General features: G+C 51.0%; 2 protein-coding genes and 1 non-coding gene across 3 annotated transcripts in view; 1 reads left to right on the top strand and 2 right to left on the bottom strand.

The window, feature by feature from the left end:
• Positions 1 to 17,006, bottom strand: part of CFAP92 (cilia and flagella associated protein 92 (putative)) — a 29,653-nt gene extending 12,647 nt beyond the window's left edge. Inside the window, exons 1-4 of the mRNA XM_007465301.1 lie at positions 16,981 to 17,006; positions 10,415 to 10,698; positions 6,381 to 6,571; positions 5,552 to 5,756 (exon numbers count right to left, since the gene is read on the bottom strand). Of these exons, the coding sequence (XP_007465363.1) occupies positions 5,552 to 5,756; positions 6,381 to 6,571; positions 10,415 to 10,698; positions 16,981 to 17,006 (706 nt within the window). The remainder of the gene's footprint in view (positions 1 to 5,551; positions 5,757 to 6,380; positions 6,572 to 10,414; positions 10,699 to 16,980) is intronic.
• TRNAG-CCC (transfer RNA glycine (anticodon CCC)) lies at positions 16,676 to 16,748 on the bottom strand. The gene has a single exon. It is a non-coding gene; the product is annotated as a tRNA-Gly (tRNA).
• A 133-nt stretch (positions 17,007 to 17,139) lies between the features above and the next one.
• EFCC1 (EF-hand and coiled-coil domain containing 1) overlaps positions 17,140 to 26,201 on the top strand; it is a 35,798-nt gene continuing 26,736 nt past the window's right edge. Inside the window, 4 exon segments of the mRNA XM_007465300.1 lie at positions 17,140 to 17,251; positions 19,752 to 20,011; positions 20,013 to 20,585; positions 22,008 to 22,294. Coding sequence (XP_007465362.1) covers positions 17,140 to 17,251; positions 19,752 to 20,011; positions 20,013 to 20,585; positions 22,008 to 22,294 — 1,232 coding nt within the window.

Below are 26,201 nucleotides of genomic sequence, written 5' to 3'. Positions count from 1 at the left end.
CCAAAAAAAAAAAAAAAAAAAAAAAAAAAAAAGCCATTTCAGAAATACACACTGATACCCATGCTGTGACAATCACTCTCCTGGTGCTGGACCAATAAGGGAGGCAAGGCCCCTGCCCTCCTGGAGCTGCTGCCTGGGGAGCTGCTTCAAAACACCAGGAAATGCAAACCTCAACTGGCAAGGGCTTCTCCCAAACTAGGTCACTAAGCACTTGGTATCTGTTGTTGCATTTGATGTTCACGCTGCACTCTAAGAAAGGTATCACCGCCTCCCCGTTTTATTGACGATTAAGTCACTCTCCTGTGGTCAGAGAGCCAATCCTTTACCAAAGTGAGGACAGTCCCCAGAGAGGGTGACACCCCTCCGGGTCTCTCACGTCTATCAGTGTGGGGCTTTGCACGCACACAGCAGCGGCCAACACGTGTGGAAGGAAGAACGAGCAGAGGGAAGGAGCGAACGAATGGCAGTAACGGATGCTGAAGAAAGATGTGGAGAGAAAAGAGATGTGACTGGATGCAGCGCTGAAGGATGCATAACAATTTGTGGAGCAAGAGATTAGGCTAAGAGCCCCTGATGCCCGAAGGCAAGCCCTACAATGGGGAAAAGCCTAGTGTTTTCAGGGACCAGGGCTGGAGCAGGTGTGAAGGTGACAGCAGCGATGAGAAAGGAGGCCTGGGGAGCAAGGTTCACGATGCCCTCGAGGCTGGACTCAGATGTCAGACTTGGTTCCCGAAGGCACTGGGCAGCCATGAAAAGCTGCAGAGCAGTGAAGTGCGAGGGTCGGAGGGGTGATACGGGAAGGTCAGGGAGCAATGCAGGAGGGATGAGACAAACATAAACGTCGGTGCAGAGAGAAGAGGCAGCTGAAGGCTAGAGAACTCCAGAGAGGAACACACAGGCAGTGACACCAGTTAGGTGCTGGGGGTGGGGGCGTGGCCAAGAGTTGAGGGCATAGCAGGAGTCAGCCATGACCTGGGGGGCTTCAGACGGTCTTTGTCCGACAGCACTGAGAAACCAAGGGGCTGAGCAGATTTAAGTGAAGAAAATGCTAACTCTTGTTGGGACGCTCCATTCAAGACCGGGAGGCTGAAAGCTGCCAAGTTCTCGCAGGTGATGAACTTCCCATTCCCTTGGCCTCTTGTGTCTCTGCTCCCAGGAAACAGGAGTTTCAAGAATAACTTCTCGGGCTTCCCTGGTGGCACAGTGGTTGAGAAACCGCCTGCCAACGCAGGGGACACGGGTTTGAGCCCTGGTCCGGGAAGATCCCACGTGCCACGGAGCAACTAAGCCCGTGCACCACAGTTACTGAGCCTGCGCTCTACAGCCCATGTGCCACAACTACTGAGCCCGCGTGCCACAACTACTGAGCCCACACACCTAGAGCCCATGCTCTGCAACAAGAGAAGCCACCACAATGAGAATCCCACGCACCGCAACGAAGAGCCGCCGCAGCTAGAGAAAGCTCACGTGCAGCAACGAAGACCCGATGCAGCCAAAAATAAATAAATTTAATAAATTTTAAAAAACAACGAAATATCAGATAGGGAATGTAAACAACAATCCCTTTTAAACTCACATCCCCCAAAACAAAATATTTAGGAATAAATCTGACTAAGGAGGTGAAAGACTTATACACTGAGGACTATAAAACATTAATAAAGGAAACTGAAGAGGATTCAAAGAAATGGAAAGATATCCCCCGCTCTTGGGTTGGAAGAATTAATAGTGTTAAAATGGCCACACTACCCAAAGCAATCTACAGATTTAATGTGATCCCCATCAAACTACCCATGACCTTTCTCACAGAACTAGAACAAATAATCCTAAAATTCTTATGGGACCATAAAAGACCCAGAATTGCCAAAGCAATCCTGAAGAAAAAGGACAAAGCAGGAGGCATAGCCCTCCCAGACTTCAGATGACACTACAAAGCTACAGGGATCAAAACAGTGCGGTACTGGCGCAAAAACAGACATATGGATCAATGGAACAGAACAGACAGCCCAGAAATAAACCCATACACCTATGGTCAATTAATCTTCAACAAAGGAGGCAAGAATATACAATGGGAAAAATACAGTCTCTTCAGCAAGTGGTGCTGGGAAAGTTGGACAGCTGCATGCAAATCAATGAAGTTAGAACACTCACACCACACACAAAAATAAACTCAAAATGGCTTAAAGACTTAAACATAAGACATGACACCATTAAACTGCTAGAAGAGATCATAGGCAAGACATTCTCTGACATAACTCGTACCAATGTTTTCTTAGGTCAGTCTCTCAAAGCAATAGAAATAAAAACAAAAATAAACAAATGAGACCTAATCAAACTTACAAGCTTTTGCACAGCAAAGGAAACCATACATAAAACGAAAAGACAACCTACAGAATGGGAGAAAGTATTTGGAAATGATGCAACCATCAAGGGCTTAATTTCTAAAGTATACAAACAGCTCATTCAAAAACAACAAAAAGACAACCCAATCAAAAATGGCCAGAAGACCTAAATAGACATTTCTCCGAAGAAGACATAAAGACGGCCAATAGGCACATGAAAAGATGCCCAATACTGCTAATTATTAGAGAAACGCAAATCAAAACTTCAGTGAGGTACCACCTCACATTGGTCAGAATGGACACCGTTAAAATGTCTTACAAATAACAAATGCTGGAGAGGATGTGGAGAAAAGAGAACCCTCCTACACTGTTGGTGGGAGTCACTATGGAGAACAGTATGGAGGTTCCTCAGAAAACTAAAAATAGAATTACCATACAATCAAGCAACCCCACTCCTGGGCATATATCCAGACAAAACTATAATTCAAGAAGATGCATGCATCCCTATGTTCATAGCAGCACTACTCACAATAGCCAAAACATGGAAACAACCTAAATACCCATCAAAGGATGAATGGATAAAGAAGATGTGGTACCTTGAGGACATGGGGAGGGGGAAGGGGAAGCTGGGATGAAGTAAGAGGGTAGCATTGACATATATACACCAGCAAATGTATAATAGCTAGCTAGTGGGAAGCAGCCGCATAGCACAGGGAGATCAGCTCGGTGCTTTGTGACCACCTAGAGGGGTGGGATAGAGAGGGTGGGAGGGAGGCTCAAGAGGGAGAGGATATGGGGCTATATGCATACATACAGCTGATTCACGTTGTTATACAGCAGAACCTAACACAACACTGTAAAGCAATTATACTCCAATAAAGATGTTAAAAAAAAAAAAAAAGATGCGGTACATATATACAATGGAATATTACTCAGCCATAAAAAAGAATGAAATGCCATTTTCAGCAACATGGATGCAACTAGAGATTATCACACTAAGTGAAGAAAGTCAGAAAGAGAATGACAAATGCCATATGGTATCACTTACATGTGGAATCTAAAATATGACACAAATGAACCTGTCTATGAAACAGAAACAGACTCACAGACACAGAGAACAGACTGGTGGTTGCCAAGGGGCAGATGGTTGGGGGAGGGATGGAGCGGGAGGTTGGGGTTAGCAGGTCTAAGCTATTATATATAGAGTGGATAACAACAAGGCCCTACTGTACAGCACAGGGAACTATAGTCAATATCCTATGATAAACCATAATGGAAAAGAAAATTTTTAAAAAGCAGGATGTCTACACAAATAACTGAATCACTTTAGTGTAAACATTGTAAATCAACTATTCTTCAATTTAAAAAATATTGATTAAAAAATCTCCTCCAAAATAAAACAAAAAGATAACTTCTTAAGTGGAATAAAGGTAGGACTTGAGACAGTATGTACACTGGATCCGTCTTTGTTAAAATTTTGTGCCCAGTTGTAAAACGCACAGGAAAATGTTAGCAATGGCTGTCTCTGCTCAGACATCATATGATTTTAATTTTTTCTCCCTTTGGCTAATCTACTTCTAAATTGTTTTGCAAAGTGAACACACACTGACATTTTTAACGGAAAAAATTAGTTAACTTAAGAGGCAGTGATGCCAGGCGTGGGACAGGGTTCAAGGAGGATCGGTGGCACCAAGGACGCTCACAGCAAAAGGCCCATGGGCCCTCACTGAAGGGCCCGTGACACCCGTCCTCCTCCCTTTTCCGGCCGGCTGATTCTATTTACCCTTCCAAACTTGTTTCCATGGCCCCTTCTCCAGGAAGTCCTCCTGGTACACCCACCCTGGCACCTCTGCTCCAGGGTAAGCCCACTGCCAGGCAGATGTTTACCAGAAATTTGGGCTCGGCAGCTCCGGGGCAGGCCCTGGAATCTGCATTGAGGCTGCACTCCAAGTGCATCCAACGCGGGTGGTTTAGAGCCCATGCTCTGACGGCATGGGTCTTTCCTTTGGTCCAAGTAAGAAAAGAGAACTTGAATCCCATTTTCTCACCCAGGACTAGTAGTTTAGAGGCAAATCAGTGATTTTCAGCCAGGGGCGATTTTGCACCTGCGGACAATGCCTGAAGAAATTTCTAGTTGTCACAGCTGGGAGGCTAGTCCTGGCGTCTAGTGGGTAGTAGAGGTCAGGGATGCTGCTAACAGCCCTCCAGTGCCCAGGACGGTCCCTGCAACAAGGAACAATCCGACCCAAGGCTAAGAAACCCGGGATAGCAATGAAAGATTAAAACTCGGAAGCCCCAAGCCCCCAAGGTCAGGAAGGCTCTTTGAGGAGGGCAGGCTGGAAACCGGAGAAAAAACTTTCCAGTCACACAAAACTGGGTTCTGATTCTGGCGCTGCCTCTCACTACAAGCAAGTCCAGGCCTACTTTGCTCATGGAAAGTGGGGAGGGTTGTACTTGTCTGGAAGCCGCGATCAGCAGCCGTAACAGCACCTCATTCCACCCATTCTCTGGAGCACGTCGACTTTACCTTCTAATATCTCTGAAAACTGGGATGTATCTTACAAGAATGCCGCTGCATATTTTAAGTGGCAGCATTTTATTATAGTTTTAAAATTCCCTCTACACAATGCAATCCTCCTTATTGCGGGGGGAGGGGGGCGCACTCCCACCACCCTGCCCCCAGGCATCTGGCCACACGAAGTAGGTGCCCAAGGTCACCATTAGCTCAGGATGGAGACAGGGTTCAATTCAGCTGCGTGACTTCAACCTAGGCCTCTCTCCTTTGACGGGAGTTCGAAAGGAGACTTTCTGGCACTGATATAATCTTTACACGAGGAAGAGTCCGAAGGGCCTAATGGAAACAGGGCTGTGGGACTTTTGAGTTTTCTGTTTCGTTTCTCGATAGCCTCTAATTTTTTTGTTCAGGGAGCACACCAGACTCATCCTGGGTCACAGGCCGGTGGTGAGTGCCCGCCTCAGCACTGCCCAGAGTGGTGGCTGATGGGCGGTACACAGACTTGGGGCACCCTTCCCATCACCACACATGCCCTGGAGGGAGGGGGGTGTCACTGCGCTGACAGAAACCAGCGTGGGCCCCAGGAAAACCAGATGCACCAAATGAGGAGACGCTGGCTGGCTTTTCTGCTGTTACCACTGAGAAGCCACACGCCTCCGGAAACATTTCAAATCAAACATGAATGCCATGAACTTACCAAAAGATCCTGCATCTTCCAGAAACCCGGAAGGTTTTAATCGATAATGCTTGGCTTTTTTCGAAACCTTGTCCTTGGTGTTCCAGAGCCTCAAGGTGATTTTGTGAAAATTTATTTTCTTTAGTAACTCCTTTGTCATGTTGATGTTAAAACTTTGGGTCCACGACACCCAGACCTTGTCCCCTTCTTGCCATGGCCTGACGGTCTGTGTAAAAGGACAAGAGACTCTCTCAGCGTTGAAAGCTCAGAGGCCAAGATCTGACTGCTGCCACGATGTGGCAGGCCCTGCCTTCCACTTGTCTGTCTGTGCATCCCACTCCCTCCTGGCTCCCAACTCACATAGGGAATCGGGAAATGGGTGCCACAGACAGGGGCCTGCACGCCTCTGGGTTGCTCGGAAAAATAAAGTAAAAGCAATCCCCTGCAAAGAGTGTCCCTCCCCAGGACTCCCCATCCTAACCCAGAGCCCTGCCCCAGGCGGGAGTGTGCGTGTGTGTGAGGGTGGCAGGTGTGCACACACACGTACTCACGTGTACACACAGAAAGAAATAACAAGAGCTGCCAAAACTTTTGAAACACCAAAGAAATTATTAGGTAAAAATACCTTCATAGAAAATCACAGAGTTGCTATCAATATTATTAGGGTCGTGCAGATTCCCATTCAGTAGGCCTAGAGTGGCAACCAAGATCCTACATTTCTAGCAAGTTCCAGGGGAAGCCAGCATCCTTTGTGTCTCTTGCTATTTCTTGTGGCTATCAGACTATATGCAAGGCCACACACACACACACACACACACACACACACACACACACACACACACACATTCACCTTTATTCCTGAATCCAGGAACACTTTGGCCAAGGCTGGAAACACCACCACATCGACCTTTTTAGGCTCCCCATCATCAGGCAGGAGGAAGTACTCAATGTGGTAGTAATGGCGAACCTTTGCAATAGGTTTGTCCATTTTAGGGTGTCTCCTATATTTTTCAACCAAACTTGAACACTTTCCTTTATGACCTAGAAGATACAGATGTAATCAGAGTTGTTCTAACCTCACTTGGGAAAGCAGACCCGTCTCCACGATTCCCCGGAACCAAGAAGAGCCCAAGGCTGGAGGAGGTGCCGTGTGCAGACTCCCCACTGCCGCCCGCTTGGAGTTAAGACGCATGTCCAGTCCTCCCAGCCACCAGAGGAGCAGTCCCAGGGCTGGAAGCCAGTGTGCAGAATTATAGCGCGTGACTCGGAGGTGAGCATCTCCTTAAATTTTTTTACTGTAGGCACTTACCTGCCTGCCCCTAGTCTCGACAGTAAGAGGCAGGTTAAAAAAAAACCAAAAAAACCCCACCAATACAGTGTAGGATAAATTAGACACGTACGATGGAATACTATATAGGCGTTTAAAACAAATGACAACGAAGTAAAACCAGGTCTGCTCATATCCTTTAAGATATCTAAGAGGTGCCATCAAATTTTTAAAGAGCAAGTTGTAGAACAGGATACATAGGATCTCATTTCTCTTAAGTAAACAACTTACATAAACATTCATAAATAAATTCATAACTATTTAGGTACTGAAGGAAAAAACACTGAAGCTAGAATTTTATATCCAGCCAAAGACAGATCCTTCGAAGGTACTGGCACCATAAAAACAATCTCAGGCAAGGTCTCATAAGTTGAGCTGCACAGCAATCTATTTTGTAAACGCCTTTGGAATAAGTGCCAAACTAAGAAAAACAAATCTAGGAGATGCTGCAAGAGATGTGAGGGTTAAAGGTAATCAAATAAGCACCAGTTTTCTTTTGGGTGGTATTTGCAGATGTCTTTTTCCAGGCTCTTTTGCTTGATATCAACAGACCAAAGACTAAAAGCACCATTACGGATAGAGGAGGTCACACACAATGACCAAAAATTTAATTCACCAAGAAGATAGGTCAATTCTAAAACATGGTATACACCTAACCAAATAGCCTCCAAAATATATGAAGCAACCATCAACAGAACTACAAGGAAAAGTTGAAATTAATCATCATGGGGAGATACTTCAGGCAGAACAACAAAAAAAGACATATAAAAAAATGGAGTACTCCTTGATATATCTAGGAATACACCTACCTAAGGAGGCAAAAGACCGGTACTCCAAAAACTATAAGACACTGATGAAAGAAATCAAAGATGACACAAACAGACGGAAAGATATACCACATGTTCTTGGATTGGAAGAATCAATATTGTTAAAATGACCATAATACCTAAGGCAATCTACAGATTCAACACAATCCCTATCAAACTGTCAATGGCATTTTTCACAGAACTAGAACAAAAATTTTTTTAATTTGTATGGAAACACAAAAGACCCTGAAATCTTGAGAAAGAACGGAGCTGGAGGAATCATGCTCCCTGACTTCAGACGATACAACAAAGCTACAGTGATCAAAACAGTATGGTAGGGCTTCCCTAGTGGCGCAGTGGTTGAGAGTCCTTCTGCCAATGCAGGGGACATGGGTTTGTGCCCCAGTCCGGCAAGATCCCACGTGCCGCGGAGCAGCTGGGCCCGTGAGCCATGGCCGCTGAGCCTGTGCGTCCGGAGCCTGTGCTCCACAACGGGAGAGGCCACAACAGTGAGAGGCCCGTGTACCGCAAAAAAAAAAAAAAACAGTATGGTACTGGCACAAAAACAGACACAGTGATTAACGGAACAGGATAACAGCCCAGAAACAAACCCACACATTTATGGTCAATTAATCTATGACAAAGGAGGCAAGAATATACATTGGAGATAAGACAGTCTCTTCAATAAGTGGTAAGTGGTGCTGGAAAAACTGGACAGCTATGTGTAAAAGAATGAAATTAGAACATTCTCTAACACCATACACAAAAACAAACTCAAAGTGGATTAAAGAGCTACACGTAAGACAGGATACTATAAAACTCCTAGAGGAAAACATAGGCAGGACACTCTTTGACATAAATCGCAGCAGTATTTTTTTGGATCCGTCTTCTAGAGTGATGGAAATAAAAACAAAAATAAACAAATGGGACCTAATTCAACTTAAAAGCTTTACACAGCAAATGAAACCATAAACAAAATCAAAAGGTAACCTAAGGTCTGGGAGCAAATATTTGCAAATGATGCTACCAACAAGGGATTAATTTCCAAAATTTACAAACAGCGCATGCAGCTCAATATCAAAAAAACAAACAACGCAATGAAAAAATGGGCAGAAGACATAAGTAGACATTTCTCCAAGAAGACATATAGTTGGCCAACAAGCACAGGAAAAGATGCTCAATGCCACTCATTATTAGAGAAATGAAAAATCGAAACTACAATGAGGCATCACCTCACACCAGTCAGAATGGCCATCGTTAAAAATCCACAAACAGTAAATGCTGGAGAGGGTGTGGAGAAAAAGGAACCCTCCTACACTGTTGGTGGGAACGTAAATTGGTGCAGGCACTGTGGAGAACAGTATGGAGGTTCATTAAAAAACTAAAAGTAGAGTTACCATATGATCCTGCAATCCGACTCCTGGGCACAGATCTTGAGAAAACTCTAATTCAAAAAGATACATGCACCTCAGTGTTCATAGCAGCACTGTATACAGTAGCCAAGACATGGAAGCAACCTAAATGTCCATCGACAGAAGAATGGTTAAAGAAGATGTGGTATATATACACAGTGGAATATTACTCAGCCATGAAAAGAATGAAATAATGCCATTTGCAGAAACATGGATGGACCTAGAGATTATCATACTAAGTGAAGTAAGTCAGACAAAAACAAATATTATATGATATCACTTAGATGCAGAACCTAAAAAATGAAACAAATGAACTTATTTACAAAACAGAAATAGACTCACAGACATAGAAAACAAACTTATGGTTACCAAAAGGGATAGTAGGGGAGGGGAGATAAATTAGGATGTTGGGATTAACAATATACACACCACTATATATAAAATAGATAAACAACAAAGACCTACTGTATAGCAACAGGGAACTATACTCCATATCTTGTAATAACCTACAATGGAAAAGAATCTGAAAAAGAACATATATGACTGAATCACTTTGCTGTACACTTGAAACTAAGACAACATTGTAAATTAACTATATTTCAATTAAAAAGCTGATATAAAAAAAGGTAGTCCACCTTAAAAAAAGTGGAGTACTTTTCTCTGCCCTTAATCTTGGGGTTCAACCATGTGCCTTGCTTTGGCCAATAAAATGCCTGCAGGTGGGAGGTGTCCAAAGATCTGAAGAGGGCTGGGGTGACTGGGCTTGCCCTCTTTTGTGCCCTGTCTTTCCATGACAGGAATGCGTCTGGGTTGCCCACACATCCGAGAGGAGGATGAGAGAGACAGAACCAGGGCAGAGCTACTGCAGGAAGCCCAGCCTAGATCAGCTGGCCCGCTCACCCAGGACAGGGATTTCTGTTTGAAGCCAATGAAATGGGGAGTTGTTTGCATTTGTTACACAGCGGTTTGGGGCGGTAGCTGATTACCTTTGCACTCAGAGATTTTGATCCAATAATCTGAGAGTCTGTATTTAAACAAGGAATTAGCTGATGCACAACCAGCTTCTGGGGGGAAAAAATGCCTTAACCTCTCCGTCATTTCTTTATTTTCAAAAAGCAGAAGTAACATCACCTGCTTCTTGGGGTTTTGAGAGGACTGAGTCTGTGAAGCCCATAAACTGTTCCTTGCCTGGACCACAGTGGGCCCTAAAGTGGCAGTTTCTTTCCGGACCTCTGCTCCTGTCACTGGCCACCTTACTTAGGGAGCCCGCAGAGGGAGCACAGGCGCCCTACACTCCTGGAAGGTCACTGGTACACTCCCTCTCTGCCGTCACACTTACCCGCGGTCACTGGGAAGGCCAGAGAGATGATGAACTTGCAGGGGACGACGTGGGGCACGTCTGAGTCGAAGGTGCTCGCAGGCCCCTCTGAGGACTCGCCGCTGCCCTGGTGGCCGGTGGCCGACCCCTGCGCCCAGGCCCCAATATTCAGGTCCTCCTCCACTTCACACTCGCTCACGGGCTGGTAAAAGCTGCCCATGGAGGGCACGGCCCCCATGCTCGCCTGGCCCTCGTCCTCCCACTCACAGGCCGGCAGCCACACGCGGCGGGGTTGACACTCCCGGCTGCAAGGAAATAAAGGCACTGCCGTCACCACCACTGCTCCCAGGAGGGCAGCCCTGCCTGCCCCCTCCTCCCCCCGTGCCGTGTTCTGTTCCGGGCTGACCAGCCAAGGCCTCAGACACTGCCTGGCACACAGCGGACACTCAACAAAGATTAGACGAAACTCAGAGAATGGTGCCGTCAGTAATCGTGATAATCAGCAAAGCCAGGGTCTCCAAATTGAGGCCCGTCCTCCCGGCCCCAGCTGTTCCTCCTTTCACGATCAAAGTGAATCATTCAGCACGTCTGGAATGCCTGCTCAAGGTGAGTGCAATTCCCCAGGAACCACAAGGGAGGGGGTGGGGGGTGAGGGCCTCGGGTTAGCTGTGCCAAAGCACAATATGACCTTGGTTTGGGGACAGCACGCGCAAGAGCCTGGTGAGGTCAAGGAGGGCGAGGACCCCGAGGCAAGACCCGGCCGAGCACTGAGTACACAAGCGCCCTCCATGGACGCCGCACGCCAGCAAACGCTAAGAAGGGGCTGCGCAGCTGGAGCGGGGGCCGGGGCGGACGGGGGCGGGGGGGGGTACCTGCGGCACCCGTGAGCGGACGCGCTGGGCAGCCGCGTGGGCTCAGACGACGGCGTCGGTCAGCTCACACAGCAGCTGCACAGCCTCCACACCAAGGAGGCTCAGAGGACCTGGTGTGTCCACCCGGGCAGGGAGGCCCGCCGGAGCCGCCTCGCCTCTATGTTTGGCGGTTGCTAGGAGACGCGCGTGGCCACAGCCCCGGGGCGGGGCTCCTCTCCTGGGGGCGGGGCTCCCTCCCCGCCTCAGCCGCTGGTCCCAGGCCAGGTGCCCCGACAAGGTCCGGCAGAGGGTTGTATACAAACGCAGAACCAGCTGCCTTTGTGCCTCCAGTTATTCGCTTATCCACTCAGTCTTTTTTTTTTCTTTTTTTTTTTGGATGTGGACCATTTTTTAAGTCTTTAATGAATGTTTTACAATACTGCTTTTTATGTTTTGGTTTTTTTGGCCGTGAGGCATGTGCCATCATAGCTCCCCGACCAGGGATCGAACCCACACCCCCTGCACTGGAAGGCGAAGTCTTAACCACCGGACCGCCAGGTAAGTCCCCATTCAGTCTTTAAGGAATTTCTGCTCTGAACGTGAGCACCTATTATGCGCCTGAGCCTTACCTGCAGTACAGGGGAGAGGCATTGCCAGCTCCCCACTACAGCTCCGTCAGCGGCCCCCTCCCGTTCTTTGATGAAGGCAAACGAAGCAGCGGGCTCTGCAAACTCAGATGACCCGACCCCACCCCACCCCCCATCCCTCTCTGGCACAGACTCTCTGCTTCTGTCACTGATGTCCTTCAAATATCATGAGAATTCTTTTTAGTCATCATGAGCCCCAAACTCAGCGATGAGGAAACCGAGGCTTAGAGAGGTGAAGCGATTTGCCTGAGGTCACACAGGTATATGGCAGTGCTGGATTGAAAGCCAGACTATCTGACGGACACCCTGCCCCCCACCCCCAGATGAGAGACCCCTAGCTGCTGCTCCCGACGTACAAGACCACAGACCACCAAAGGGGCTGCGGCGGAGGGACACATCGCAGAAGCGACTGCCCGGAGGGGTCGGGGAAGGCTTCACGGAAGAGGTGACAAAAGCCAAACTGTGGGGTTTGCCAGGAGAGGAAAGCAAGAGAAGGCATTCCAGGCAGAGGACACAGCATATGCAAAGGCCAAGCGGAGGGAAAACGTGTGGCAAGTTCAGGGAAGGGATGATCAGGCTGGAGTGGCGCGCGGGGGCCCCGGTACCAAGCCCCTGGGCAGTAGTTTGTTCAAGCGAATGGGCGCGGAATCTCCACACACACTTCGCTGTTGCAGAAACTGAGGCTCTGAGCTGAGACACGACCTACCCGTGGCCAAAGAGCAAAACTGTGGACGCAAGCCCCCTGCCTCCCAGTGCCCACCTCCCTAGGCCGTCCCCAGGGGCTGGGGACAGTAGTCCAGTATTCCAGAATGCTTCCCACTCACGGGGGCCCTCCGACACTCCTCAGGTTCGATCAGTCTAAAAAACTGAAACTTAAGAACAGCTGTGAGGGGAAATCTCCAAATGGCAGTGAGGTCCCCTGGGGACAAGGACTCAAGTTTCACCACTGAGTGCCATGACACCCTGTCCAGCAGCCTGCAGACTACCGTCCATAAGCAAGGAAATACTAAGAAGACACCCCCAGGGTTGCCAGGGGAAAAGGCCGCTAGGGTACACCAGCTCCCAAAAGGCCCCATTAACAAGAGCCTGTCAGTGACCCCACCCTCCCTGGGACAGACAGCAGGCCTCCTGCCCATCAGGTGCCACCTGCTGCCTGAGGCTGGTTTTGCTCCAAAGGGTCCTCGATCACCCTGTTACCAAGGGCAGCAGCCAATCTCCCCAGCATCTCCTGTGGGGCGGCCCTGAACTCAGGCTTGAGAGGTCTTAGACCAAAGAGCCTTGGTCCTGGATGTGCATGAGAATCACCCAGGATCATGTCAAATCTTCAATCCTGAGGCTTCACTCCAGACCTGTGGAATTGATTCTCCAGAGGTGGGGCTTAGGAACCGGTGATAGATTGTATTTTCCAAACACCTCAATAGATTCCCTCCCACCCTCTCTTCTTACGGTGTGATGTCAACACTCTTCACATCCCGTGGTGGGTCTAGTCCCCTCCCCCTTGCACCCAGACAGAACTTTTGGACCACCTCAGCCAACAGAGTAGGGTGGAAGTGACACTCGGTGACATCTGAAGCCAGCAGCTCACACAAGTTCCATGTGCTTCTGCCTTGTTCTTTGGGGCGCTCACTCTAGGAACCCAGCACCATGTTGTGAGGAGGCCCAAGCAGCCTCATGGAAAGGCCGCGGGTAGATGCTCTGGCCAACAGCCGGCAGGGTTCCCGGCCAACGGCCAGCCTCACTGCCCAAAATGTGAGAGCCAGACCTCAGGTGATTCCAGCCCCCAGCCTTTGAGTCACCTGGCTGACACCATGTGTAGCAGAAACCAGCTGTCCCCATCAAGCCCTCTGCAAATTGCAGATTTATCAGCAAAGTAAGTTACTGTTGTCCTAACCCTCTAAATTTGGGGATTATTTGTTGTGCAATAATAAATAACTGGAACAGAACGCTTGTTTGTTAAAGTCACCTCCACCAAGATCCCATTGCATAGCCAAGATTTGGAACCACTTTCCTGAGGGTGGTAGTGTCCAGGTCAAGAGCCGGGGCATCATGGGATGGAATGAAGGCAAAGGTGTGCCACCTGAGACTCAGGCACGAGGGGCGGGCCTACGACCTCCCCTCAGCAAAGACGGCTTCAGGGCTGGCAAAGTCACATTGCAAAGGGGCACCCCGTGGAGTGCAGCAATCTGAGGGCAATCTGTCCCTGCTTCATTCTTCCTACAGGGCAGTGGAGCGCCGAAGCTCCCACGGCACCCAGAGAGCTTTCTGAAGTTATTGCTAGACTCTGGCAGCTGGAAGCATACACCCATCTTCTTGCCATCCGTCTCCTAAGCAAAGCGCCCCCCCCCCACCTTTTAACAACTTTACTGAGGTGTATTTTATATCATGTGGTGCACCCATTTCAAGTGTATAATTCAATGATTTTTAGTAACTTCACCAAGTGGTGAAATCATCACCATAAATAAGTTTTAGAACATTTTCATCTCCCTAATAAGATCCTTCGTGCACAAGTCTCACCCAAAAGTACTATAATTAATTAAAATTAATCTCTGTTCCCACCCCAAGCTCTAGACAACCATTAATCTACTTTCTGTCTCTAAAAAGGTGCCTTTTTCTGAACATTTCCTATAAATGGAGCCATAAATCCATTTTGTCTATCCAGCCATCAGTTCATGGACATTAAGGTTGGACATTTAGACATTTACGAAGAATGCTGCTGAGGACATTCACGTGAGGGTCTCTGTGTGGACAGATGTTTTCGTTTCTCTTGAGTAGAGGCATCTAGCAGTGGGAGAGCTGGGTCACGTAGTATGCTACACGTATGGATCAGGCTTTATGCTTATCTTTTACTGCCAAACTGTTCTGCAGTGGCTGCACCATTTCACATTCCCACCAGCAACGTGTGAGGGTTCCTATTTCTCTACATCCTCGAAAACATTTATTGTCCGTCAGTTATTATCGCCATTCTCGTGAGGGCGAAATAGTCTCTCATTGAGGTTCTGCTTTTTATTTCCCTAATGCCTAACGGCACTGGGATCCTTTCTCGTGCTTATTGGCCATCCATATATATTCTTTTGGGAAATGTCTGTCCCCGTCTTTCACCCATTTTTCAATTGGGTTATTTGTCTTCTTATTGAGCTGTTGGAGTTCTTTGTCAATTCTGAATACAAGGCCCGTACTGGGCATGTGTTTTGTCAAGATTTTCTCCCAGTTGCCTGCTTGTCCCGTCACTTCTTAATGGTGTCTTTACCACTGCGCTTTGAAGTGCAAAAGTTCTGAATTTTGATGAGATCCAATGTATTGATTTTTTTCTTTTTTTGGACCATGTGTTTGGTGTTGTATCTAAGAAATCTTGGCCTAACCCAGGCCCATTTTTAATAGAGAGAAGTCAAACTTGGCATCTGAACACTAAGCAAACGTAAAAGCTTTGACACTAAAAATGATGGCTCTCGGAGAATCCCGGACACTCCAGGGGACTGTACAGAATGACACAAACTTTCTGAAAAAGTTTGACAATATCAAGACCTTATAAAATGTCCACACTCCTTGGCCCTGCAGTAAAGCACCCAGGAAATAGAGCCAGCCGTTCACAGTGTTATTTGAATGGAGAAAAACTGCAAACCACCTCTATGTGCACCTATTGGGACGACAAAGCACCTCCCGGGTCAGTCCTAAGAGGGAGTGTGGACCAGCCTTTGAGAATAACGTTAGCCAGGAATGGTAATGATGGCGGAGCCATTTAGGAAGATGGGTGACGTGCAGAGACAGATCCCAACAGCAGCATTTCAACTTGTTTCTTTGTGTCACATTGAAGGAGGTACAACCGACATCCTGTAAAATTCACCCTTTTAAGTGCTTTGACAGGTGTATACAGTCATGAAACTACCACCCCAATGAAGATATAGAATGTTTTCACCACCCCCAAAAGTTCTTTCATGCTTAAATGCATGGAAAACTGAAAACAAATACATCGAAAGAACCCTGTGTTCTTCTCTTGTTGGCACAAGGGGGGATGGTTTTTTTGCTCTTCAGCATTTTGCTGGGCTGTTTCTAGACACTGTGAACAATATACTATTTGGAATGGCTCAAACAATACTGAGCCGACTTCAGAAAAATCACTTCTCTCGGCTCCCCCAGTCGCACACACCCATCCCCCAGCTCACACAAAAGCGCAGGAGACCCCTGAGTTTGCTCAATTTGAGCCTTAAACAAAAACCTTGTGGGTCCAACCGGGATGATTTCAGAGGCGCCTGGTAACACTGCCCGCAGACAGACGGGCCTGACAGCGGCCCATTATCAACCCAGACTCCCCTGCCCCCAAGGAGCTGCGGGGGGCAGAGGCCAGGCGATGGCCCCACGTCAAGATATTTAAAGTCTTTCTTTTCAATACTGACTGGCCCAGAAAAGTTCCTGTTCAAAGGATTCCTTCCGCAAAAGCCGTCGCCAGCTGCAGCAACGGGGGTAGTCCTCCCTGGGTCACCAGCTCTCAGCATTAACATGAAATTGAATCAGATTCATCTGCAGAGCCACAAGAGGGAGGGGATATGGGGATATACGTATATACTCGCTGCTTCACTTTGCTGTACAGCAGAAACTAACACAGCATTGTAAAGCATTTGGACTCCCATAAAGATGTGGGGGAAAAAAAAGTCGAGTCCAGTTCCAACGTCCTGTTTTGTTTTTTTCTTTTTCTTTGTAATTTGGCTGCACTGGGTCTTAGTTGCGGCACGCGGGATCTTCGTTGGCGTATGTGGGATCTTCAGTTGCGGCAGGCATGTGGGCTCTAGTTCCCTGACCAGGGATCGGACCTGGGACCCCTGCACTGGGAGTGCAGAGTCTTAGCCACTGGACCACCAGGGAAGTCCCCAGAGTCCTGTTCTAAGTGCAGACAGCAACGCCCCCGGTGGAGAGACTCCCGGCCTAGAAGTTTCTACGGTCCAGCTGGGAGTCCAATCAACCTGACATCTGGAGTCTCGCTGACTCCAGCATCTCTGGGCCCAAGGATGCTTGAATCCCAGGGATGCCAGCTACATGTAGTTTTCCTTCTGATGCAGTGTGTCCACATCTACAAAATGACATAATTAGTGCCTACTTAATGGCAGGCCCTGTGCTGGGCATGGGGGTACGAGGTCTCTGGCCTTGTGAAGCTCAGCCCTCGTGGCAGGGCTGTAAATAAGTGGCAGTGTGGTACAATGCTGTTTCTTAAAATACAAGTTAAAAAGTACGTCTCACCTGTAGGCAATGAAAGCGCATGGAGAGCCTCATGCCACACTGTGCCCGGCAGCAGCTGCGGGCAGGCAGCTCAGAAGGGGGCTGGAGCTCTTCTCTCAGTGTGCCCGACACCAAGGCCGGCGGACAGACAGGCAAGCGTCCCTCCCCTCACGGCTGATAGTGCGTTACAGGGAGACAGACAGACGCACCAGGCAAGAGAGTCTGTTAGGGGCGCAAAGGGCTTGCAATGTCACCGAAGGCCTCACTGCGGGGCTGACGCTGGAGCAAGGGACTTGGAGGTGAGGGGGCGGGCTGTAAACATCTGGAGAATTGAGAAATACATGAATTACACTGCTGGTAGGAATGAAAATAGTGCAACCACTTTGGAAAATGGCCTGGCAGGCCCTCGAAAGTTAAACATAAAACTACCACACAACCCAGCAATCTCACCCCTGGGTATATACTCAAGAAAAGTGAAAATATATGAACACACAAAAACTTCGACATGAATGTTTACAGCAGCATTATTCATAACAGCCAAAAAGCGGAAACAATCCAAGCGTCCATCGACAGATGAACGGATAAACAAAAGGTGGTCCATCCATACAATGGACTATTACTCAACAATAAAAAGGAATGAACCGCATGCCAGCTACAACCTGGTTGAAGCTGGAAAACATTATTGTTAATGTTCTCAAAAAGGAGCCAGTCACAAAAGGTTACATATTGTATAATTCTGTTTGATACACAATGTCCAAGATAGTCAAATCCATAGAAACAGAAAACAGTGGTTTCCTAGGGCTGGGAGTTGAGAGTGGAGGGTAAGAAACTGGAGCAGTGCGTGGGCTACCTAGTACAAGGTTTTTTTGGGGGGTGGGGGTGGTGAGTGATGAGAATGTTCTAAAAATGAAATTGTGATGCTGGTTATATGCTCTATAAATATACCAGAAACCACTTATTAATATACCTTAAATGGGTGAACTTTGCGGTCTGTAAATGGCAAATAAAGTATGTCTTCCCCCCAAAAAAAGAAAAAGAGAAAACAAACAAACAAAAACATCTCCTTTGTCAAAAAGAGAGATGTTACACTGAAAGCCAAACTCCTCCAACCCCTGGAAATAACCACTGAATCCGTTTGTGAATCCCTCCATCTTTTTCTATGCGCTTACATACACATGTATGTATGTAAGCGCATGTAAGCGCTCACAGAAAATATTTAGCACCGTTTTGCGTGGGTTTATTGTTACTGTCGCTTTTTTCACTCATCCTTTTGTGGTGATTCATCCCGGCTGCTGTACCAATGGGCAAAATGTTGTCTCCAGTTTCTCACTATTATAAACAACAATGCAATGAACATCCTGTACATGTGTTTTTTCTAAGGCAGAAGCCAAGAATTGGAGTTGATGTAAATATTTTTTGTCAAATTGCTACCACTTTAATAATTTTCTTTTTAAATGCACATCCAAAATGGTTGGGGAGAAGCATCTAACTCCTTCCTGGCAGAGGTGTGTGGTGGGCAAAGTCTTCAAGAATGAGTAGAAATTTGCCAAATGGACAAAGTGCTTATTCTGGGGTACTGCAGCAGAGGAGATAGAATTTTAGTGCTTTTTCAGATTCCAGGATTTAACGTTTAAATTCCTAGAGCTGTACACAGGCCAGATTCTGCCCATCGTATAGCCAAGGGAAGTTGAAGAAATCTGCCTCTTGCTCCTGCGAGGCTGGATGAGGGTTCCCAGTGCAGGTATCAGGTTAGGACATCTCTACACCTCTCTTGTAAAAAAAAAAAAAAAAAAAAGGAAAAGCAGCCTTACATTCACCTGAGAGGCTGATTTTTCTTTCATCTTCCAGAAAGGTGTTCTAAGGCACCAGGGGAAATGTTGGCCAAACTGCCTAGCTACCTGGTAGCCTAACCCCAGCTCAGAGATGGAATTCCGGTCACAGGGCCAATCCACTCCCCAGGCACAAACAGGTGAGAAGACGGAAGGCCACAGCTTTCCTACACCCCCTGCCCTCCCGGCTTCAACACACACAGAGCTTAGAGAGCAAGGGTCTGGCTCAGATCGGTTTCTATCCAGCGGGATGGCCCTAACGCATCCCCTGACTTCTCGGAGCTGGGTTTTCCTCTGCTCTAGTTACCACGTGAGGCCCTTTGCACCAGCCCTGGTGGAGGGAGAAGCGGGTTTAGGAGCCCAGTCGCCGAATTTAAGGGGAGGGGGGCTTCTCCGTACTTACGGGAGTAGAGTACAGCCCCAGCTAGCTTGCGGGGCTACCCTTGAAAGGTTTTCTGGCGAGGAGGGGTGGAGTGACGCGTGGGCGCGGACCAGACCAGGGGGCCACCGGACCAGGGGGGCCACCCTCCAGCCCCTCCCCAGCTTCCTATCCCGAGCCCACCCCTTGTCCCCGTCTCGGGGCACACTCTCTGCACAACGCAGCTGGGTGGAGAGTGGGGGAGTTGAAAGCAGACAGACCCGCGAATGGCAGGTAAAGAGGGGATGCCAGGGACGCCCCGGGAGTGATGAGGGAGGAATAGTGCAGGGGTCACCGAGAGAAGCGAGATCAGGAGGGAGACCAGGCAGTGGTGGCCCCGCGGGGGTCTCGGGGCTCATGGGTCCGCTAACCAAGCCCCCTCAAAGCCAACCCGGGTAAACACAGACGCCCTGCCAGGCCAGCGCAGCCCTCGGCGCCGCTCCAACCAGACCGCCACCGCTAAGCCCCTCCTTTCAAGAAACTCTGGGGCCGCCCCTGGAAGTGGCGGGGCGGAGGCACCCGAGGAGCGGCGCTTGGCGGCGATGGAGCCCAGCGGCCCGGGCACGGGGACCGGCGTGGAAGGAGCGGCGGGCGACCCGTACCAGCGACCAGCGCGGCGCACGCAGTGGCTGCTGAGCGCCCTGGCGCACCACTACGGGCTGGACCCGAGGCGTGGAGAACGAGATCGTGGTGCTGGCCACGGGCCTGGACCAGTATCTGCAGGAGGTCTTCCACCACCTGGACTGCCGAGGCGCCGGCCGCCTGCCCCGCGCCGACTTCCGCGCGCTCTGCGCGGTGCTGGGGCTGCGCGCCGAGGAGGCTGCCGCCACCTGGGAGGCTGCCGGGCATACAGCCGCGGGAGACACGAACTCCGGGGATGTGATCGCTGGGCTGGCCACCGATGGGGACGCGGATGCGGAGGAGGAGGCGCGCCTGGCACTGCGCACCGAGCCGCCTGAGCTCACCTTCCGCCAGTTCCACGCGCGCCTCTGCGGCTACTTCGGCACCCGCGCCGGGCCCCGTCTGCCCCGCGGCGCTCTCAGCGAGCACATGGAGACGCAGATCCGCCTGCGCCGTCCGCGCCGCCGCCGCCGAGCGCCCCGTACGCCCGGCCCCGACGGCGGCCCGGACAGCGAACGCCTGGCGCGCTTGGAGGAAGAAAACAGCAGCCTGCGCGAGCTGGTGGAGGACCTGCGGGCCGCGCTGCAGAGCAGTGACGCGCGCTGCCTAGCACTGCAGGTGCACCTGGTCCCGGGGCGGAGGGTGATGACGGAATAAAAGCATAAAACTCCTAGAAGAAAACATCAGGAGTATGCTCTCTGACATTGGTCTTAGAGATATTTGGTGGGGGGGGGGGGCCGGGGGTGTGTGAAGGGCAGCCCTCCCCACTTCAGCCTACTTGCATCCTGTCCCTAGCCACCCCATTCCACTCCAACACACTCTAGTCCCCTCCCCTAGTCACATCACACATTCCAGCCCCCCAAAACTCCAGTCCCTCCGAGAAAACCATTCCGCCACCACACACACACAGCCCATCTCATCCTGCCTCTCTGACCCAGCCGTGGACCCTCGCAGGAAACCTGGTCAGTCTCACACACATACGCCTCCGGAGCTCTCCGCGGTGCCAGGATTCCAGGAGGCCTAGGAGATAAGTTGTGAGGAAGGCCGGTCCGCACCCTTAAGGAGCTATCGAGGTACACAGGCGGCTCGGCGCAGTCACTCAACGAACATTGGAGGGCCTCCCTCAGGGCCAGGCCTGGTGTCCCAATGCTAGATAGTGTCGCTGTCGACCAGGCAGGTCTGGCCACTCAGCGCTGCGGGGGCCAGGCACTGAGAGAGGCATGGACCCAGCCCAGGCACCTGCAATTCAGTCAACAAGCACCTGAGCGCCGTGCCCAGCCGTGTGTCCAAGGCCATGCGGGGGTGGGGGTCAGACGAGGACCAGACGGCCTCTGACCCAAGGGACCACAGGCCAGGAGGGAGCTGACGTTCTAGTAGCCCTGCCCGCGCCCCACACAGCCCGGGGTCACAGCCCTGAGGGGTAGAGAGAGGCCAGGGAGTGCGCAGGGGTGCAAGGCGCGGATTTCAGGGGCCACGGCCAGCGGGCATCGGAGAAGCCAAGTCCGGGGCGGGAAAGTACTGCCATTATGTGGAGTAAGATCGTCCAGGATCATTAGTCCCCCAAGTATTTGCTGAGCACCTACTGTGTGCCAGGCCTGTTTTAGGCGCCGGACGCCCAGCAGTGAACACGACAGAAGAAAACCGCACCCTCAAGGAGGCGGCTGCCTAGCAGCAGACAGCGAGGAGGGCCGGGGACGCCCATAGAGGGCTCCCCAGTCTAGGGCGTGGAGGGGCACGGGGGAGCGGCGTGCCCTGAGGGCCGGAGGTGGGCAGAGAAGAGTGCAGGCGTTTGGGACTCACTGGAACTGTGCAAACAACAGAATATGGGCTTTGTGCCTCAGTGGCCCGCATCCATTAAGAAGGAGTGACATGAGCTCCCGCCTCGGTAGAGTTAGGGCGAGGGTTAAATGAGTTCAGATGGGCCCAGGGCGGCGAGCACGAGCGCGAGAAACGTGCCGGGCTGCTTTGCTCACGCGCCCTGGGCCGGGTGGGGTCTGGCGCGAGGCGCTCACCGCCTGCCCTGCTGCCCTGTTCCGGCAGGTCGGCCTCTGGAAGAGCCAGGCGGGCGCCCGGGAGGCGGCGCTCGGCGGGCCCGAGGCGGCGGCGGCGCGGGAGCTGCGGCAGGCGCGGGGCGCGCTGTCGGCAGCCGAGGCCCGCGCGGGGCGCCTGCGCCGGGGCCCGGCCGAGGTGCGGCGGCGCGCGGAGGAGGCCCGGCAGGCAGTGCTGCGCAGCCTGGCGCGCGTGCGCGAGCTCGAGGCGCTGGCGCGGCAGGTGCCCGGCCTGCAGCGCTGGGCGCGGCGGCTGGAGGGCGAGCTGCGGCGCTACAGGTGAGCCGGCGGCCCGGGTGCCCCAGATCAGCTCCCGTTCTCCTGAACCTCAGGTGCGCTTTCCTCCCCTCAACTCGTCCCCGTGTTGTTCACGTCTTCAGGTATTCACCCACCCATCCATCCGTGGGCCTGTTCACCCATAAAGCCCCTCCATTTGCCTATTCGCTGGGGGCAATAGGATATATTTGTTCTTATTTGTTCTTTGATGCGTGCAATAACAAAGATGATAACAGCTAACACTTACCGAGCACCTAAGGTGTGCCAGGCTCTGAGCTAAGCACTTAACCTGACTAAGCACTTAACCTCACTGAGTCCTCACAGCCACCGGACCTGTGAGGTAGGTACCGTTATGTCCCCATTCTCCAGGTGAGGAAACAGATGCGCAGTGATCCCTTGTGCTAGCTCCACCAGGGTAGGAAGCTGGGCTCGGGACCAAGGTTCAAATCCTGGCAGGGCCTCTGACAGATGTGTGACTTTGGGCAAGTCACGGCCCCCCTCGGAGTCCCTGTTTCCTCTTGGACGGAACAGAGCTTGGGGCCCCTGCCTGCCAGGGAGGCTGTGAAGAGGCAGTGAGGCCCTGCCTGGCTCACTTAGGTGCTCGGTAAACAGAGCTCCCTCCCTTTCAAACCACAAGGCACCCGGCCTGCCTGCCTTCCACATTTACTGAGCACCAGCTCGGCACAGGGACTATGCCAGCCACAGGGGGTGTCATTCTGAACAAGACATTCCGCAGTCCTCACCCTGAGCAGCACTTGTGAGCGTGTGAGGTCCCCACGTGAGCGTATGTGTGGCAACAGCTGGCTGCCTGCTGTCAGGGAGAGCAGGGCCCTCGTCGTGCCTGCTGCAGGCTCAGCCAGCGCCTGCACGCCCGACCCGGGAGTGGAGTGCTGAGGGTGGGACGTTACCTGGCGAGATGGGCCAGGGCGGGGGAGCGGGGAGAGCGTGCTAGAAAACGGGAACAGTGTGGGCCAAGCTCAGAGGCAGGAGGGGCCTTGGCCCGGTCCAGCAGCTAAAACAGCAGCTGGAGGGGTAGAGCTGGAGAGGCAGGCCGAGGCCAGGCCAACCCCAATGGCTGTGACAAGGTCTTCAGCCTTTCCCTCGAGAGAGAGCATGAAGCCATGGGAAAGTTCTAGCAAGGGGGCGACAGGAACAGACTTGCACTGCAAAAACATCACCCTGGCTACAGTTGTGACAAAGAGATGGAAGGAGAGGGGAAGGGCAGAAGACAGTGGAGCCGGGCAAGAGGCTGCCGTCCGACTTCAGCCCGAAGGGCAGGCGGTCTGGCCCAGACTGGTGGGCAGGGCAGCCAGAAGGGGTGCCTTTGAACCTAGTTCCTCATCGGGGGGGCCATGTCCTTGACTTTTGAGGTGCTCCCAGCGGGGAGACGAGGAGGCACCACGGTGGAGACAGGAGGCCGGCTCTGGGCTAGCCTTCTGCAGCTCCAAATGTTTGGATAGTCACTTCCTGTTTGCATAGCTGATCGGCCAAAGAGCAGGGCCCGTTGGCTCGAGGCCCGTATCCCGCCTTGGAACTTTCTCCAAGAGGAGAAATAAAGGGTCTCTTCTTTCTTTTGCTCTAAAGTAATTGTCACAGCATGATTGTAAAAATAACTCCAAACATTGGGATAGCTCTTTACAGGAGAAAAAGTGGATCCATACTCAACGCAGTATTTAATCCTCACAAGGACTGTTCAAGGGAGAGGTTTTATCCCCATCTTACAGGTTGTGGGAAGTGAGGCTCCGAGAAGTTAAGTGACGTACCCAAGGTCACACAGCCAGAAAGTGGAAAAGGAAGGTCTGTCTGCCCCCACAGCCTGTGTTCTGTCTTTCCACTTTACCTTTTTTGTTGCTGACTCACGGTTACAAGACGGCTGCTGCACCTCCAGGCCTCATGTCTGCTGTCCAGGTATAAGAAGGACCAGTGACATCGGGGGTGGGAAGGATTTTCTTCTAGTGAGCTTTGCCTTTGTATTCAGGGAGAGGCTCCCCCACCTTCTCCCGCCAGAACTTATACCTCCATCAACTTGGCCAGAACTGCGTCACGTGGCTGCCCCTACCTGCAAGAGCGTCTGGTGATACTGATGCCCCAAACAAACCTAAGGCTCTCTTAGGAAGGAAAAAGGGAGCAGATATTGCAGAGGCTCCAGAGATGCCCAGAGAATGAGGAAACCAAGGACCAGAGAGTGGCCTTCACACGGTGATTAGGGGATGGTTGTCACTTGCTTCCCCGTCCCTGAACCTCACCCAGCCCCAGAAGCAAACCTCCTCTCCCCGTTTTCTGTAGTCAGAGCTTGCAGGTTTGTGGGCTGATTTGCCCCCAAAGCTCTCCCTCTTTGGAGAAAGGAGAGGGGAGGGGATAGAACAGTTGAGAACACTAGTCACGTACCCAAGCTTGATGGACCCAGAACTCAGCTGAGCTTCCCAACTCCAAATCGAACCTCCTTCCCCTTCTCTGCCACCTCCTCAAGGGCCATCTCAGCAACTCTCTTCCTCATTGCTCAGACTTCTCTTTAGTTCTTTCTCAAACCTGAACCTTCTTTTCCCTCCCACTCAGTCCTTTGCTGTGGGTTCTACCCAGTCCTTCCCCTGTTTGTCAGGTAAACCTCCTTCTGTCCCGTCTCTTTGGGGTTGCTGTAACCCCGAGCTTGCCCAGCTCTTCCCATCGTGATGATGAGTTCCCAGTGTGCTCTGTGGTTGCTGCCCATGAGCCTAGCTTTAGCAGAAGCCAGGATCCCGGAGGGTCCCCCTGATCTCCAGGGTCATGGAGCTCGCCCTCTGCCTCAGCCAGGGCCTGATTCTGGGCTGGTTTCTAAATGCGTTTCCTAGCTCAGAGTTTCTCACTACACAGGCGGGGAGAAGTTGAGCTCCACACCTTGGGATAACATCCCAAGGTCAGTCAGCAGGGTTTTCCTCGCCTCTGTCTGTGGATGAGACGGCCCCGGATGGCCCCGGGCTTCATGCAGCGGCCTCCCTGTCTTCACTCGGCATGCAGGGTCTCCTGCCCCTTCCCCACTTGGGCCTCAGAACCCAAGTCCTGACCCCTCAGGGGCAATTCAGCTCCATCTCCTGTTCCCACACAAGCTGGGCATCTTACCTTTTTGTTTTTGACCTTGACTCTGGATTATTTTAAATGGTTATATTCTATCCAACACTCCTGTGTGTTTGTAGATAGAAAGAGAGCTTCCCATAGCACCTCAATCCGCCATCCTGACCAGGAACCTAAGAGAACAGACAGTAAATATTTAAGCCATTGGAAACGCTCATGTATTCGTTCCACGTTTTCTAAGCACCTTCTATGGACAAAGCCCTGTGCGGATACCTGGGTACACAGAACTCGTACAGGCATGCCCAATGCCCTCTGAGGGTCTCCTGGGCCCGAGTGGAACAGGCCATGAACACACATGTTGGGACACAAACATGCTTTGTGCAGATGGGCCCCAAGAGAGCAACTGCTGCTTTCAGAACCATGGGAGTCCTGGATCAGATACAAGCGTTCCACATGTCAACGTGACCTGCAGCCTCCTGGAGCTGGGCAAAGACCCTGGGCTCACCCAGCCAGCCCAGTCTGTGGAGGATTATCCGGTCCACCACAACCCCATCAGCTTCTGCTTCCCACGGCTGGTGTCCTGGGTCCACCTCGTCCCAGATGGGAGACTCAACTCCTCCAAATCGCACAAGAGAGTCCCTCCTCCCAGCACATTTGTGAGCACAGTAACCCTGACAGGTGATCCAGAGGGGAAGACACGGATTACGTTGCAATGATGCAAATAGTTTCATACGGAATATTTGACGTCACGATTTATAAAGTGTCATTTAACCTCTGCCCCCATCCATCTAGAGTGTTTCCCTGTCACTTCTCCCAAACTGCACCCAAACCCTCTCCACCTTTCTCTCCTCTGTTTTCTCTT

Source organism: Lipotes vexillifer, unplaced genomic scaffold, assembly GCF_000442215.2.
Source record: "Lipotes vexillifer unplaced genomic scaffold, Lipotes_vexillifer_v1.1 scaffold1115, whole genome shotgun sequence".
Lineage (NCBI taxonomy): Eukaryota > Metazoa > Chordata > Mammalia > Artiodactyla > Lipotidae > Lipotes > Lipotes vexillifer.
The sequence above is the reverse complement of the archived record's forward strand: the minus strand, read 5'-3'. Positions and strand labels throughout refer to the sequence as shown.